Raw genomic sequence first — 15,698 nt, 5'->3', positions numbered from 1 at the left:
TAAGCCCCCCATAGATCCAGCTTGGTGTAAACCTTGGCCCCTCGAAGCCGGTCTAATAGATCCGAGATCAAAGGCAGGGGGTAGCGGTTCCGCTTCGTGATATTGTTCAATGCTCTATAGTCCACAACCAAGCGTAGGTCCCCTGACTTCTTTTTCACAAACATCACCGGGGAGGCAGCTAGGGATTGAGAGGGTCTGATGAATCCCTTGCGAAGATTTGACTCTATGAACTCCCTGAGAGCTTCTTGCTCTGGTTCAGTCAGGGAGTAGAGATGTCCTCGCGGGATCGGGGCCCCCTCCACCAAGTCAATGGCACAGTCGTAGGGTCTATGTGGGGGTAGTTTCTCGGCTTCCTTTTCATTGAAAACATCCCAAAAGTCTGAATATTTCTTGGGCAAGGTGATGATGGGCTCAGCGTCTGTGGCATGACATACCTTGGCTACTAGACAATGGTTTTGGCAATATTTTGAAGCAAACTGTAGTTCTCTGTTGGTCCAGGAGATGTTTGGGTCGTGGAGCGTCAGCCATGGAATTCCCAAAATCACAGGGAAGTGGGGCACCTCGGTAACGAAGAAGGAAATCTCTTCCATGTGTTCCCTTATCCACATTCTGGTGGGTTCAGTCCATTGACTTACTGGACCCGTCTTTAGGGGGCGGCCATCAATAGCCTGCACCACCCGGGCGTTCTTGAAATTGTGATATTGTAATCCCAGAGAATCGGCATACTCTCTATCGATGAAATTGTTTGTTGCTCCTGAGTCTATCATGGCATGGATCATGACGGGTCCTTTTTTCGCTGACCACAACGTGACCACTAAGTTTTGCGCGGAACTTAGGTGCATGGAACCCGCATCAAATAGCGCCGTCGCCCAATTGGCCGCTGGCCCTTCTAGGAGACTGTAAATCCACGCCACCTTGATTTCTTCTTGGGGAAACTCGGCTTGACGGGCTTCTATGTACGCCTGGCATTGGCGACGGAAAACATGAACTTTGGAGGCTTCTCCAGAAAACTTGGTTGGAAGCGCTAGGCCAGGGAGCCGGATACCTCGTTCCTTCAAGCCCCGTATTTCTCCCTCCTGCGTACGGAGTGTATCACGGATTCTGTCGAATTCATCCCTGGAAATGGTGTAGCTGAGTGGTTGGGCATCCGCCCCGGTTCCTGTAGACATTCTGGTCTAGGTTAATTGGTGCTTAGGTGGCGGAGTCAAACTGTCAGGACCCAGGCTGCAGAGCACCAATAACCATGCGCAGAGACCAGAATCTATCTAATATCTTTATTAAAGGAATATATATAGTCAATAAAAACAAGTGAAGAATATAGTTCAGAAATAGACCTTTCAGGAAAGGTCAAATATAGTCCAGGAAATCAATGTCCAATATGAGATATTAGAGTCCAAAGTTATAATCCAATAACCGAAACACACACTTGCCGTGCAAGTGTGGGGAAATGACAGGGTCCTTTAGTCCAATGGAGCTTGACAACAAGGCTGGAAAACAAACTAGATTCTTGGCAAACAAGACTTGATACGAGGCAACAAGAAGCAAAAAGCAAGAACAAGGTCCGTGGCGAGGTCCGGGGAACAAGGCAGGCTTGGAACTAGAACAAGGTCTGTGGCAAGGTCCTGGAAACAAGGAACTGGAGTAGCGTAGTCCACACACGATCTCACTCCTGAAGCTGACGAATTGACTCCGCAAGGATCTCCTTGCGGGTAAACACCTATATAGGATCTTGTTTTCCCGCCAAGGAACACTTTCCCTGGGGAACAAGAAGTGAAACCCAGACTGTGTCCAGATGCATGACTCCTTAAGATTTCCCAAGGGAAACAGGCTTAATCAGCTAATTGTCTGGCAGCGATTCTGGCGCTTCGGCGATTTGCCTCCCTAGCGCCTCTATCTCTATTATAATTATCCTTACGAGAAAACGGGGGAGAATTCTGCCCAAGGCTTGTTTGGCTGACTTCTTGAGGGCAAACATCCTGCAGGTGCAGGGGCTCCAATTCTGGCTGAATCGGTGGGAAACCCAAGTTCTCCTCTTCGTCTGCCACAATAGTACTAGGAACGGGACTACATGGCCCATGAGACATCACATGGGGTGAGGAGCCTTTCTTGTTTGAATCATGTGCCACCACCGCTTGAAGCTTGAGTAACAAATAGCTTTCAAACCCACATTCAGTTACCACATTACAAGAGAAAAAACAGAGCCTAGCTTTAGCACAGAGACCACACTACTTCTGAGTATGCCTCATAATATGGTTCTGCTATCAGAATTCTCATTCAGTGTCAATGTGCTATAGCTTGCATGTTTTTATTAGAACACCAAAGAAAAGGAAAAGGTGTTCAGGATACACACATTTTAAGTTACGAAATGGGATGATTCTGAGCACATACTTCCAACCTAGGTACACATTTTAATGCATTTAATACATTTTAATGTGTTGCTCAGTTGTTCCATCGACAGATAATTGCTCAGAGAACTACCAGCAGATCCAATTGGCTTTTCAGACTATCCTATTCTATAGAAGGATGAGGAGACTCCACTTTTTCCTGCTGTATCTGGTGAAGATGGAGTTTGCCCACCTATCCATGCAGTTTCTTACTACACACACAACTACAGCCAATCACTCCTACAAGACAAGGGGAGCAGGTGTGGTGTTTTTTAACGGGCTCAAAATACAAATTGCAAAGATTGATAGAATGAAATCATTGGTAAACGTGTCATTATGTGAGAGATAATAAGGAAAATGATAGCATTTCCCAAAGTAACCGGAGGGGGGGGGGGAGGGGGGAGGGGGGAGGGGGGGAATGGTTCTAAAGCTTCACAGTATATGTATTTCTTCCAGCAGTAATGATGAGGGGGATTTTATACGGGCGGCTGTTTGTTTTTAAGAACCATTTTAAGGCACAGCCATTTCATTATATTTTCAGAATATTGCTGCTGCAAAACTAAACATTTTGCAAACGAAAGCAGAATGGGAGCTACCAAAAAGCGCCAAGTATATTGGATCATTATTTGTCTTTCATCCAAGTTACAATGCAAAGATGCAGATGTTATACATCTAGCTTTAAAATGCTCAATCTATGCTTATAATTCTGCTAATAACAAATGTTGGAAATAGGACAAGTAAATGAATTTATTTCAATTCAGGCCAATTCAGCTTTGCAGTTTCACTTTTGGTTTGTATAACGCCTAATCACAAAGCTTTTCAAGTGTAGCTGTTATTAACTTCTTTCATTAACTTATATTCAGGAAATATGGTTGTTTTAAGTAACAATAAAGGGCCACAGCCTTTTAAATGTCTGGGTGTTTTACCACTGCAAAATTTGTGAACATGCAATGAAAGAAACATAAGGATTTATCTGGTATGTTTACTACCCTCTCTCCCTAAAAAACACTGCTGCAGTACATTTTAATTTTTGTTTACTCCCTTGAAAACCTCTATTTTAATTTCAGCTGGATGCAATAAAAGCTATTGCTCAGCCAGCGTTGATTAACTGCCCCTTTGTTAAGTGCTTTCAAAGAAAAACCATCTTGTGTGTATTACGAATGAGGTATATACTGAAAATTAGTGCAATTTACTGGAGTACAACGAGCTTCTCATAATAGCATCTAGGTATACTTCTCATTTGACAACCTGTATATACTAAAGAACTTCAGGGTGGTACTTCCCTGCTGAATTGGGTGGAAACGCTGGCAGCCGCAGAAGGGTGCCACATTTACTTTTATTTTAAGAAGAAAGAAAAACCCTCAAGGCAGGAGCATAAAAGGGAGTAGAAACAATTAAACGTGAGGACGTGTGAGATGCACCTACCATGAAAGAATCTGGTTGTATCCATACTGGAAGTCTCTTTCCAGACACCTCTGGACAGGATATGTCAATTGGTTCTCATGGAAGTAAAGGACCTTTTTCAATTTGCCAAGGTCAGGCCGAAGGGCAACGAGTTCAGTCAGGTTAAGCACCGAGCTTGCAAAGAGGATCCTAAGAAACAAGGAAAGTAGTGTTTACTGTCTGCGAGACTGCTCAAAAGTGTCACCCTTCACCCCTTCCCTCCCACCACTCTCCCCACAAGAAAAACATAACCTCTACGGGGACACATCAGTGGGTAAGCCTTAATACCATGTAGCAGCATTCTAAGTTTTGATCTCTTGAAAAACAGCTAAGGACTCGAGTAGAAAAGCAATGAATCTCATTGGCTTTCCTCCGCTCAGTTACAGAGAGATGCAAAGTTTTTTTAAAGGGGGGGGGGGTGAGGGAGAAAGAAAAGACAAGAAAAAGAGCTGGATGGGTTTTATTGAAAAATACAAGAAAAGCTGTGTCTGAAGGACAAATGGAACAAAGATAAGGCTGACTGGGGAATACTTTGCTTGCCAGTTTCATTACACTTTACTTCTTTATGCAACCAACTACTGAAATTCAATATACGAGCCAGTATGGCACATGCTCATGTTATGACATAAAACCTTTTGATTTATGCAATAGGCACATCTAGTGTGGTTTTTATTTTTCATGTTCAGATTTCCTTTTCCTATTTTAATTCTCTATCCACCAAAGCCTTTGTTGTTTTGTTCATTGTAGGCTATCTTATTACCATGAGACTAGGAACTGTTGGTAACGCTGGTCACCTCTTTTAAATTATACAACACAGGTGCAAATACCACGGGGACAGTAAAACCACCATCTTGAAAGAGACTTCAAAGGGTAATTCAGGTATATAAAGTCTTACTTAGGGATAGATTCTGCCACTTCTTCAGCTATGAAGATATAGTAGGAGGCAGCACAGTGAGCACACTTACTTCAATTTGGTTTCTTTTAGAAGACATTAACTTGAATCTTACAGTGTTTTTCATTACTGAATGCATGCATAAGTGGAAACACAGCTTGCCCCACATCAAATTTCTAGAAAGTGGCAGCCAATACCCCAAGAGACTATTAGAAGTTGAAACACAGTTCTCACATTCTCTGTTTCATTTTTTGACTCTCAAAAGTTATAGCCTGTCCTTTGTGTTCATTACCAACAGGCAACACACAAAGATACTCATCCAGACAGGTCTAAAGCCACTTTTCCCGTTGTTGTTGTTTTGTTTTTTTTACCCTGGAGGATCTCTTGAATAATTTTCAAGAGTGAATGTTATTATAATTACAATTCCAATCACCACCTCTCATGAATCTCTCGAAGAATCTGGGGGTTCTGGAAACTTGTGAGTGAGAAATCCTGGTCTAAAGTGTGACTTTTGGGATATACCAGTTTTGTTATTTCTTGCCAACTCAATGTCCATTCACTTCATTCATTCTGGAGGTTGTGTGTAGCAATTTCTTGGATATGCACTAGGGCTTTTCCAAATGGTTAGAATAAACCTGAGTGTAGTTTTACAAAGTGGCTCAGATTGAGTCTTCCTTATACAAAATATTTGGGACTTGAAGTTTTTTAACTATAAGATATTCTCAGACTTTGGAACACCCGTAATTACATGTGTACTAGGTTTGTGCAATTCGGCTGGAGGGAGATTGGTTTTGGTAACCAAATTTCATTGGGCACCTCCATTCATTTTCGGGAGCCTCCTGAAAATTGGCTAATGGAAATATCTGTTTTCAGTTAGGCAGCCAAAAGATCCAGCCAATTGGAGGCAATGGGGAACTTACAAGGATCCCCTTTCTGTTCCTGGGACTCTTTCCTTTCTTCCTTTCCAGGGAGCCTGGGTTTGAGGACCAGGGTTAAGGAAGCACCTTTCCTGGGACCCTTTCCTTTCTTGCCTTCAAGAGAGTTGGGTTTCAGCAACGGGGTTAAGGAAGCACCCTTTCTGGGATTCTTTCCTTCCTTGCCTTCAATGGAGTCTGAGTTTGAAGAATGGGGTTAAGGAAGAATGTCTTCCATACTCCCGAATAGAAGGGAAGAAGCTGCACCCATCAGCCACGTGGGCCATTTCGGGCAAAAAAAACCATGGCGGCTGAGCTTTTGCCATTACGGCTGTCCAAACAAGCAGATTGGTCAAAGGGAACTGACCAACCCGAATCCGTACACAAGTCTAATGTGTACAGTAAATGAGAAATACAGAGAAAGGGCATTATTCACACATTCAGTGGCCGCCAATTCCACGCCATGGGATGGGAGGGGGAAATGAGATGCATCACCTATTATATAAAAAAACCTTCTCAGGCGCTTCCTTGGCTGTCATCCTGAAAGGGGTGATTTGGGAGTCCCCCAATCACTTAAAAATACTGGGCTCTTGCCAAGCTGCTATGAGATCCACTCGGAGTCCAAAGGGTTGAGGACAAACACCTTTATTGTAGCTACAGACAGACAATAGCCTCACGCTGCAGTGAAGCGAGCAAAGATTGTCTGCCCCGAACAAATCAGCTCGGGGGCTTTTATACCCTACTTGTTTATCACATTTCTAGTTCCTCATTCTGGACTGGGTTTACTGGAAAAACCCCCAGCCCAGTTTGTGGTGGGCCAGCACATCCTGACTTGTAAACAACTCCAGGATGTACCTCACCACAAACCGTCACAGTTGGAGCAAAAGTACATGTATTTCATACATTTCTCAGAATCGGCTGACCACAAGCTTAACCACAACTGATTCTTGCTAAACATACAGGACACATGCTATTTTGTAACAAGACAGCAAGTTGCAAATTTTAAGATCATTACTGAAGGAGAGACTAATTAATGATTTCAAACAGACAGGCATCCAACATGGAGTCACTCTGGCTCAGTGACCCCTTCATTCCCTCCTTTTTTTCATGTAACCAAGAAAGACTAGTTCTTGGTTGCACAACCCACTCCATGTATCCAATTACAGTGGGGTGGTTTCTCTTTCCAAGGTGTTCAGTTGCATGTACATGACATGTTGAACTTCCCTGTGCTGAGTGAAAGTAGCAGTGATCAGTCTCGCAACCATATTTTTCAAGCACGACATGATACATGGCAACAGAAGCAGAACAAGAATTACAATTAGCAAGATTACAAACAATACTTTGATGAGGTCCCTCAGCCACCCAAGATTTGGAAGCCAATCCACAAGCCAATCAAACCAACCGGTTCCCTTTGGGGTGTAGGTAGCCCTTATGACGGAGACAACGTTGTTAATTTTGGCTATATTGGATTCAATGACTCCAGACTTATTGACATAATGGCAGCAGGTTACATTTAACCATACGCACAAGCCGCCTTCTGCCGACAGGAGATAATCGAGAGCAATCTTATGTTGCATTAGAACTCCTGCCAGTGAGTCAATTTCAGATTGGAGTGCTTTGATACCAATAACGGTCTGATTAGCCAATGTTTCCAACTGTGCGGAAAGCCTCCGTATTTGTCTAACATTAAGGGCAACTCCCACCCAAGGGAATAGGATTGTTCCAAATCTTTCTCCCTCAGTTAGATAAGTATTATCAGGATCATAGCCACGTTTTTCATCATAAGCTCTTTTAGGCCTGTTCCACCGGTCAGTTGCTTCCAGTGCCTGCAAGGGCTGCTCTCTCGGGTGTATTTGGGGGCTAAGGTACCAATGGTGCAAGTACCTATCCACAAGGGGGCAGGACTTTATCTCCCCACTTCCCACATATCCAGAAGTACCCCGGAGGCAATCCTCCCATTGCATGGTTGTTAAGCAACCTTGTAACCTTTATCTGAACATCCAACTACAACAAAACCTGAGTTCCTTTCAAACATTCTTCTCTACTATCTGTACAAAGAAGAATGTCATCTATGTACTAACAAAACACACAACGACACATCATGATTATGATGACACAAAACCACACTGGGCCCACAAAACTCACAACAACGCACCCTGAGTCTGGATAGGGGAGGTCTTGCCTTCCCCCTCTCCTTCCCATTGGGATGCCAATTTCCCTTTGGGAACAACCTGAAACAACTCCTCTATCTCTCCCAGTCACCACATCATTTCCAACCATACATTTACATTCTTTCAACCATTCTGGATTCTTTCGCACAACCTCATACAAATCTATAAACTCTTAAAGTCAGAACAGGATCAAGTGAACCTTCGGAAAGCCACTGGGGAGTGAAGGGGAATGAGGGCCACTCTATCTCACGCAACGCACGCAACTTGCATGCCTTTATTCCTTTCTATAATCTGTCAGCAAAGCTTCCAATAAGCTATAGTGTCATGTAGACAATGCACTTAAAACATTGTACTTTATGCTATTCTCACACACACAAATAAGAGCTGTACACATTTTCATACAATCATGCATTTCCATTCTTATAGGGCACAATGCCTCAGCTCCCTTTCTGTTCTTAAAACCTCCTGTTCCTTTTTCTTGATAACCCTTGTAGTAAAAGACACCACTGCCCGTCTTTGACCATAGGGGACAAGAACAATTATTCCCTATTTTTATCATTCCTGGAAAGACAAATTCATCATCTCCTTTTGTTTCTATCACTCCAAGGTCCTCCCTCGGGGGTGGGTTTGGTCCAAAACTGGAGTCCAACCTGGGCTCCTGCAAAGGCAGGGACATAGTGGCGGCTCCAACCACACCCAAACCCAGTGGAGGTGACAATGGGGGATAAAATGAAATAGCAAACAAACTAACATACAAAATAACACACAACCGTACCAGCTGGAGCTTATTCTTTTAATTCTTTCCCACCTAATATTTTCTCCGTCCTCCCACTGCCCTCAGCACTGCGAAGGACTAATTTCCTAATTTCCTAATGGAGTCTGTCCCCGGACTGTGGTCGGATCACCCTTGCACGTCCTGCTACTAGGGCCTGCCTCCAGACCTGGTTGGATCTCCCTTGCAGGTCTCTTCTAGAGCTCTCTTCCCTTTGGGGTTCTCTTGGTTCCCAAGGGATTCCTACGGGACCCGGAACTGCTTCTACAACTTAAAACTTTCCTCCCCGCAAGGCTTAACAACAAGCGTTTTAAGAGGTATACTTGCCTAATTTTCGTTCCGTCCCGCGGCGGCCGCCTTTCCACGAGCGATGGTTGTCTCACAACTTCTGTTTTGGAGGAGAGCACGCCTTCCCTTGCCTCGGGTGATGCGAAGGGAACCACCGGTCTTTACCTCTATTTAGAGGCCGTGCGCACGTCTCGGCGTGGACCGTACGCAGCACCCCGGAAGGGGAAGCGAACACACCTTGCTCCCAAGAGCAGCTCCGAGTGGGCTTCAACAGAACCTTGGCAAAACTACAAATCCCAAAATTCCCTTTTCCCGGCCAATGCACCAGAAATGAAAGGGGTGATTTGGGAGTCCCCCAATCACTTAAAAATACCGGGCTCTTGCCAAGCTGCTATGAGATCCACTCGGAGTCCAAAGGGTTGAGGACAAACACCTTTATTGTAGCTACAGACAGACAATAGCCTCACGCTGCAGTGAAGCGAGCAAAGATTGTCTGCCCCGAACAAATCAGCTCGGGGGCTTTTATACCCTACTTGTTTATCACATTTCTAGTTCCTCATTCTGGACTGGGTTTACTGGAAAAACCCCCAGCCCAGTTTGTGGTGGGCCAGCACATCCTGACTTGTAAACAACTCCAGGATGTACCTCACCACAAACCGTCACAGTTGGAGCAAAAGTACATGTATTTCATACATTTCTCAGAATCGGCTGACCACAAGCTTAACCACAACTGATTCTTGCTAAACATACAGGACACATGCTATTTTGTAACAAGACAGCAAGTTGCAAATTTTAAGATCATTACTGAAGGAGAGACTAATTAATGATTTCAAACAGACAGGCATCCAACATGGAGTCACTCTGGCTCAGTGACCCCTTCAATCCTACCTTTCATGGTTTTAACAAAGTAGTCAGAAAGGTTACTAGCCCCAGTAAGTCTTCTTCATCATCTCTGGTCTCGATACAATGGGGTCAGTCTGCATGTCTATTTCCAGCGTGCCTGCCACACCATAAACTGCCAGTGGCTGTGCAGAGGGCAAGAGCTAAAGCATCTGAGATGTCTACTTTTTTATAGGGGCCTTATGTAAGTTGAGTCCTCCTCTCTTCCTCACATTCTCTTTTCTCCATCTGAAATCCTTGAGGAAAATTTCAGTGGGCACTGGATGTGTGACTAGCCCTCTTTCCCCAAAGGAGGGAGTGGACAATCGGTGGCAAAATGGTTCAAGTTTTGGCATGTTACAGATAAGGGAGACTCAACGTGTAATATCGTTGGAACACCATTTTTTCCTCCTCCCTCAATGTCTTTTTAGAGTCATAGTGCATTTCACTGATGCACTATACTAGCAATATAACTTTCTAAAATGATTTCAAAAAGAAAATGAAAAGAGTAGAACAATATGTCTCAGAACTAAAAAGAAAACGAAAAAAAGAAAAAACCCACTTGATGAAGAAAATAATATGTTGTAGCTGGTGCCAGGAATTTGCTAAAGGACAATTGAAACATTGATTTTAAAGAAACCTCAAGAATGACACTAACCAATACTGCAATTTCCCAATACTTTTGCCCTGTCTAGGAGAACCTCTAACTTACATCACACTTCATTTGGGGAGTGCAATAGGTCTCCAACAGCCTTCTCTAACAACTTTATTTTTTATTCAAAAGAAGGTTCGCTTCCATGGAGATGCATCACTAAAATATCTCAAGTTACAGACACATCAAGTCCAAGATAATTATCAATTAATTCCTGCAATAAGTTTATATCACAGTAAACTGACAGACATAACATTCTCACAACATCACTGCTCACTTTGGTAATGTATAGTAGGATGTCTGATGTCACCAGGGGGTATAAATATGAGTCTAATTTCTTCTTATTATTATTATTTATACTAAATGTGTACTAACATAGCATAGGCTTCCCTTTAAATCTACTTCACATATTCATCATGACGCAACTCTCAAATAGATCTTATATCTAGTACAAGCTGCACTGGAATGACTAACTGGGAAAGGAGGTTGCCACATGCTTACATCTTCCCCAGACTTTTCTTTACATGTTTCTTTACTTGACCACATGCTAGACAGAAAGACAAAGGGACTTGGCTGCACCAGTGTTTTTTCTCTCTTGGCAATGCAGCTGAGAAGGTCCCTTTCTCATATTTTATTATCGCTCCCCCCCCACCCAACCCCAGAAATTCTTTATGCTGAGTTGAAAAATGTTGGGAACCTTTGGTGCACCAAAACTCCCACATTGCCTTATCACTGTTTGTGTTGGTGGTACACTAATGGTATTTGTAGACCGATATACACAAACAGCCAAAGTTATACTTGTTCAGGAAAACTCCCCTAAAATATAGTAGAGCATCCAAAAACAAACAGGATACTAAAAGTTGAGAATTCAGCTCATTAGCGAGCAAAGACTGAAGTGCCGTGTGATGTGGCTGTAAATAATTCAGAGCTTAGGCACACAAAGATGCAGAGTTCAGTCTTAAAAATTACAAAAAAGTTTATTTACAATAATAAAGAATAACTGTATTTCTTAATAATCAAGAACTGGGTCTAAGCTACTCTAACACCCATCTCTTCTAAGGTTTCAAGAGAGGAAAAAATCATCCATCACTACATCTCTCTGACACACATGCAGAGAGATCTCAAAGCACACAGCTCATACTCTTCTTACTAAGATGTAAGTCTATACTAGCATTTCTCAATCTAGTCAGGACCCCCGGGGAGTGGTTGTGAGGGGGGGGTCAGAGGGGTCATCACAGACCATCACAACTCTCAGATGTCAAGGTCTATTTTCCCCAAACTCCACCAATATTCACATTTGGACATATTTGGTATTCTTGTCAAGTTTGGTCCAGATCCATCATTGAGTCCACAGTGCTCTCTGGATGTTGGTGAACTATGACTACAAAACTAAAGGTCAATGCCCACCAAACCCTTCCAGTATTTTCTGTTGGTCATAGGAGTGTGCCAAGTTTGGTTCAATTTCATCATCGGTGGAGTTTGGAATGTTATTTGATTGTAGGTGAACTATAAATCCCAGCAACTATAATTCCCAAATGACAAAATCAATCTTCCCCAACCCCACCAGTATTCAAATTTGGGCATATCGGATATTTGTGCCCAAAGTGGTCCAGTGAATGAAAACCCATCCTGCATATCAGATATTTACATTACAATTCATAACAGTAGCAAAATTACAGTTATGAGGCAGCAACAAAAATAATGTTATGGTTGGGGTCACCACAACATGAAGAACTGTGTTAAGGGGTCGCTGCATTAGGAAGGTTGAGAACCACTGGCCTATACTAAGCTAACTAAACTGTTGGTCATTGAGCACTTGAGACTTGGGCATTGTGGGGTTGAATTCCAACAATACCTATCTATGGGTCTTTTTTCCAGGTCAGGAAGATATACTAAAATAGGCCAATATGACCAAGGGATAGAAACAACTTACAGAGGTATGCATTTCCTCAATCTTGCAAAATGATATACAGTGGGATCTTGGTATACACTAAGGTTTGCTTGCAAGACCCCCTGTGTACCCCAAACCCATGGATCTTCAAGTCCCATTATGTACAATGGTGTCGTAAAATGGTACCCGTTATATAAAATGGCAAAATCAATGTTTGCTTTTTTTGGATTTTTAAAAAAATATTTTAAACCCAAGGATGGAAATAACTACAAGAGACTCAATGCGAAAAGTATTCAAGCTGTGTCCAGCTTCTCCTCAAAAGGCAATAAGCACTATAAGATGATTTGATACAATGGAAGAAGCAACCAGAAATCCCCCTTGTTTTATTTTTCCTTCTGGGTTGGACCCACTTCGTTCACTTATTCTGCACCCATTATGGCTAAGACAAAACACTACTATTTATTGAAACCTACATGATATTTCATGACGAGTGATCATTCTTCTGGTTTTTTCCCCTGCAGAGGAATTTATCAATTGCATAGTGACAGCAGATGTAAAATCCATTGTAAAAATCTTATGACATTTCACTGCTATATTTATTTGTTTTTATTTATTTATTGTATCTGTCCCCCACTGTAGAGTTGGAAAGGTTCTCATCGAGACTGACATATTAGTCCCTGACTTCAGCCTTATAACAACAAAACAACAACAACAACAACAACAACAACAACAACAACAATGTGTGACACGGAAGTAAAATGAGAGGGGAAAGGAAAACAAGAGCATGAGCTTTTAATATAATGAAGCTCTATAGCTGATGGAATAGCTGCTGGATGACAGATGGAGAGAGGCAAAGCCCAAAGGAACTGGCTTCCCAAGAGACGTCATGGTGGTTAAATTGTTAGATCTCTTTTTGGTTTACCTTACCTCTTATGGGAATTCTGGAAAACTAAATATTTGTGCCTTTATTTTTCCCATATATTTGTTCTCAGTGGCTCATGTTGTGACATTACAAAAATGCACCTAGATCTGTTTCCCGCTGCTCCAGCGCTCCAGTTTTAGAGCTCAAACAACATCTGACAGTAGACACCTGAACATGGGCTCACAAAGGGACTGAATATTTCTCTAATAGACTCTCATGCAGGGCACTGGGGGATAGGATGAAGAGTACTTCCACTTAACACCTCATATGCCAAGAAAAGGGAAAAGGAAGTTTATTATTCTAATGTAACTCATGACATAAATATATGTCAGCTGTCATTCCCTGTGACATCAGCTTTCATTTTTCCTCAGGTTATTATTTCAGTAATAAATCCTAACAAGGTGGGCTTTATCGTCCCACAGAGTCTACGCAGGAGGTAAGGACACAAGGTGATACCAAGAATGCAGGAAACATGATAATTCCCGACAGCTGCTGCTTGAGCGCAAGTTAAATTGAACAGTTTGTCTCAGCATAAAGATGCTATAAGGTTTTACGCTTAATTTTTTAAAAAATTAACATAAAACCCAGAGAAAGCCTAGTTAAGCAATCTTTTACAAACATGACATACTACAATCACTGCATAAGCTGGATTAGTACTTATTACCATGCTACTGGAGAATTAAGCTGTTTTTAGACCACCAAAGAGCTTTAAATTGCAACTTTTGTCTCTGTAAAGGAAACCTATATTTAAACTGTCTGCTAAAGTCAAATTAAAACAGCTACATCATTAGCATGTTATCTCACAAAATAAAAGTACAGTTAAAACTGCTGTTAACATTACTCTTACCCAACCTGCTCAATGGGGAAACAATATATATATGGTAATATGCTGTTCTTTTCTATACCGTACAGGCAAGGCACACATATACACATACAAAGCAAGAAAAAGGGAACATACAAAAAACCACCAACAACAATACTTATTAGGCAATCATCTGTTCTAAATAATCAACACAAGATGATGCCAAATATTTTACAATCGTGTAGTCAGCCACATGCTCTCTCAGTACAACCAAAATTTGCCCATAATTGGAACAAATAGAATGATCCAAACTCATATGCGAGTGAATAGGCCGTTTCAAACTTTCATACCCATTAGGCACATGTGTAATATATTAGATACACATAAATATACATACATATTTGCCAGTCCTTTGGTCTGCTGAATGTAAACTTGAAAATAGCTCAGTATTTATGTTGACTGATGCCCCAACTTGCCAATTGATTGGTAAACGTGATTTTGGGTGGCCCAATCCTATGCAATAGCTTTAGGTCTACTAGTCTCAATGCAATATTCCACAGCCGTAGCTAAAAGCCCAATCCAATTGTTGGCAAGGATGCATAGTACCTGACCTTCTGGCACTAAACTGTTTGCCAAGTAACCTGCTCCTTTATTTAGGGAATGGGAACAGGATGGGTGAGGGCCAAAAAACTGAGATTCAATCCAGAAAAGTTGAAAGCATAGTTAGTAGATGGCTGATCAGCCCACCTGGGCGCCTAATGAAGCTGAATGGTTGGAGATTTATGGATACATAAAAGTGTTTGACACAGCTAAACTATGGAGTTCTACCACAAGATACAGTGATGTATGCCAGTAGAAACAACTTTAAAATGGATTAGACCAGTGGTTCTCAACCTGGGGTCCCCAGATGTTTTTGGCCTACAACTCCCAGAAATCCCTGACAGTTTACCAGCTGTAAGGATTTCTGGAAGTTGAAGGCCAAAAACATCTGGAGACCACAGGTTGAAAACTACTGGATTAGACAGATGTACACAAAACAAAGACTAGCAGTCACTACTGGTGGCTATATACTACTTACAGTTTCAGAGGCAATACTTAGTGTTTCAGAGGCATATCACTTTCTAAGAATTGTAGTAGGAGAATGCCACTGTGCTCATGGCTCTGCTTTTGGGTGTCTTACATAGATCTCACTGACCCCAGTGGGAAAATTCAAAGTACTGATATTAAAATCCTAGGGCAAAGTTATCTAAAATATTATCTCCTCTGTATTTACCAACCTGATCTTTAAGTCTTTTTTCACAAGCTATTCTCTGGGTATGGCCAGAGCTGGTAGAATGATGGTTTTTCAGTGATGGCATTCCTCTCCAATGAGATTCCCCTGGAGAACAATGTCATCAATGCAAAGAGATGTCATTCTTTTATGCCCTCTATGAAAAACACCCAGTGTTTATATTGTTGTTTTTTTCATTTTTATTTTCTCAGGGCTTTTCATCTCAGAGTGGTCATGTTACTAAGATTTTTTTTACAGTAAATATTATTTACTCTTGTTGGTTTTATTCTGGTTACATGTTGGTTTAGATTTGATGGTTGTTCTACATTCTTTTTATGGTTATATTTTTCTTTTTATTATAGCTTGCCAAGAGAAACTTATTACTAATGGGTATATAAACTATGTAAACCAAATAAAC

General features: G+C 41.9%; 1 protein-coding gene across 9 annotated transcripts in view; it reads right to left on the bottom strand.

The window, feature by feature from the left end:
- The window catches only part of gtdc1 (glycosyltransferase like domain containing 1), a 274,488-nt gene that overhangs the window by 139,907 nt on the left and 118,883 nt on the right, over nucleotides 1-15,698 (bottom strand). For all 9 annotated transcript variants that reach the window (XM_016994974.2, XM_008112911.3, XM_062966645.1 and 6 more), the window contains one exon: nucleotides 3,810-3,977. In XM_016994974.2, coding sequence (XP_016850463.2) covers nucleotides 3,810-3,977 — 168 coding nt within the window. The remainder of the gene's footprint in view (nucleotides 1-3,809; nucleotides 3,978-15,698) is intronic.

This window comes from Anolis carolinensis, chromosome 1 (assembly GCF_035594765.1).
Source record: "Anolis carolinensis isolate JA03-04 chromosome 1, rAnoCar3.1.pri, whole genome shotgun sequence".
In the NCBI taxonomy this organism is placed as follows: Eukaryota; Metazoa; Chordata; class Lepidosauria; order Squamata; family Dactyloidae; genus Anolis; species Anolis carolinensis.
This window is presented reverse-complemented; position numbering and strand designations above follow the sequence as displayed.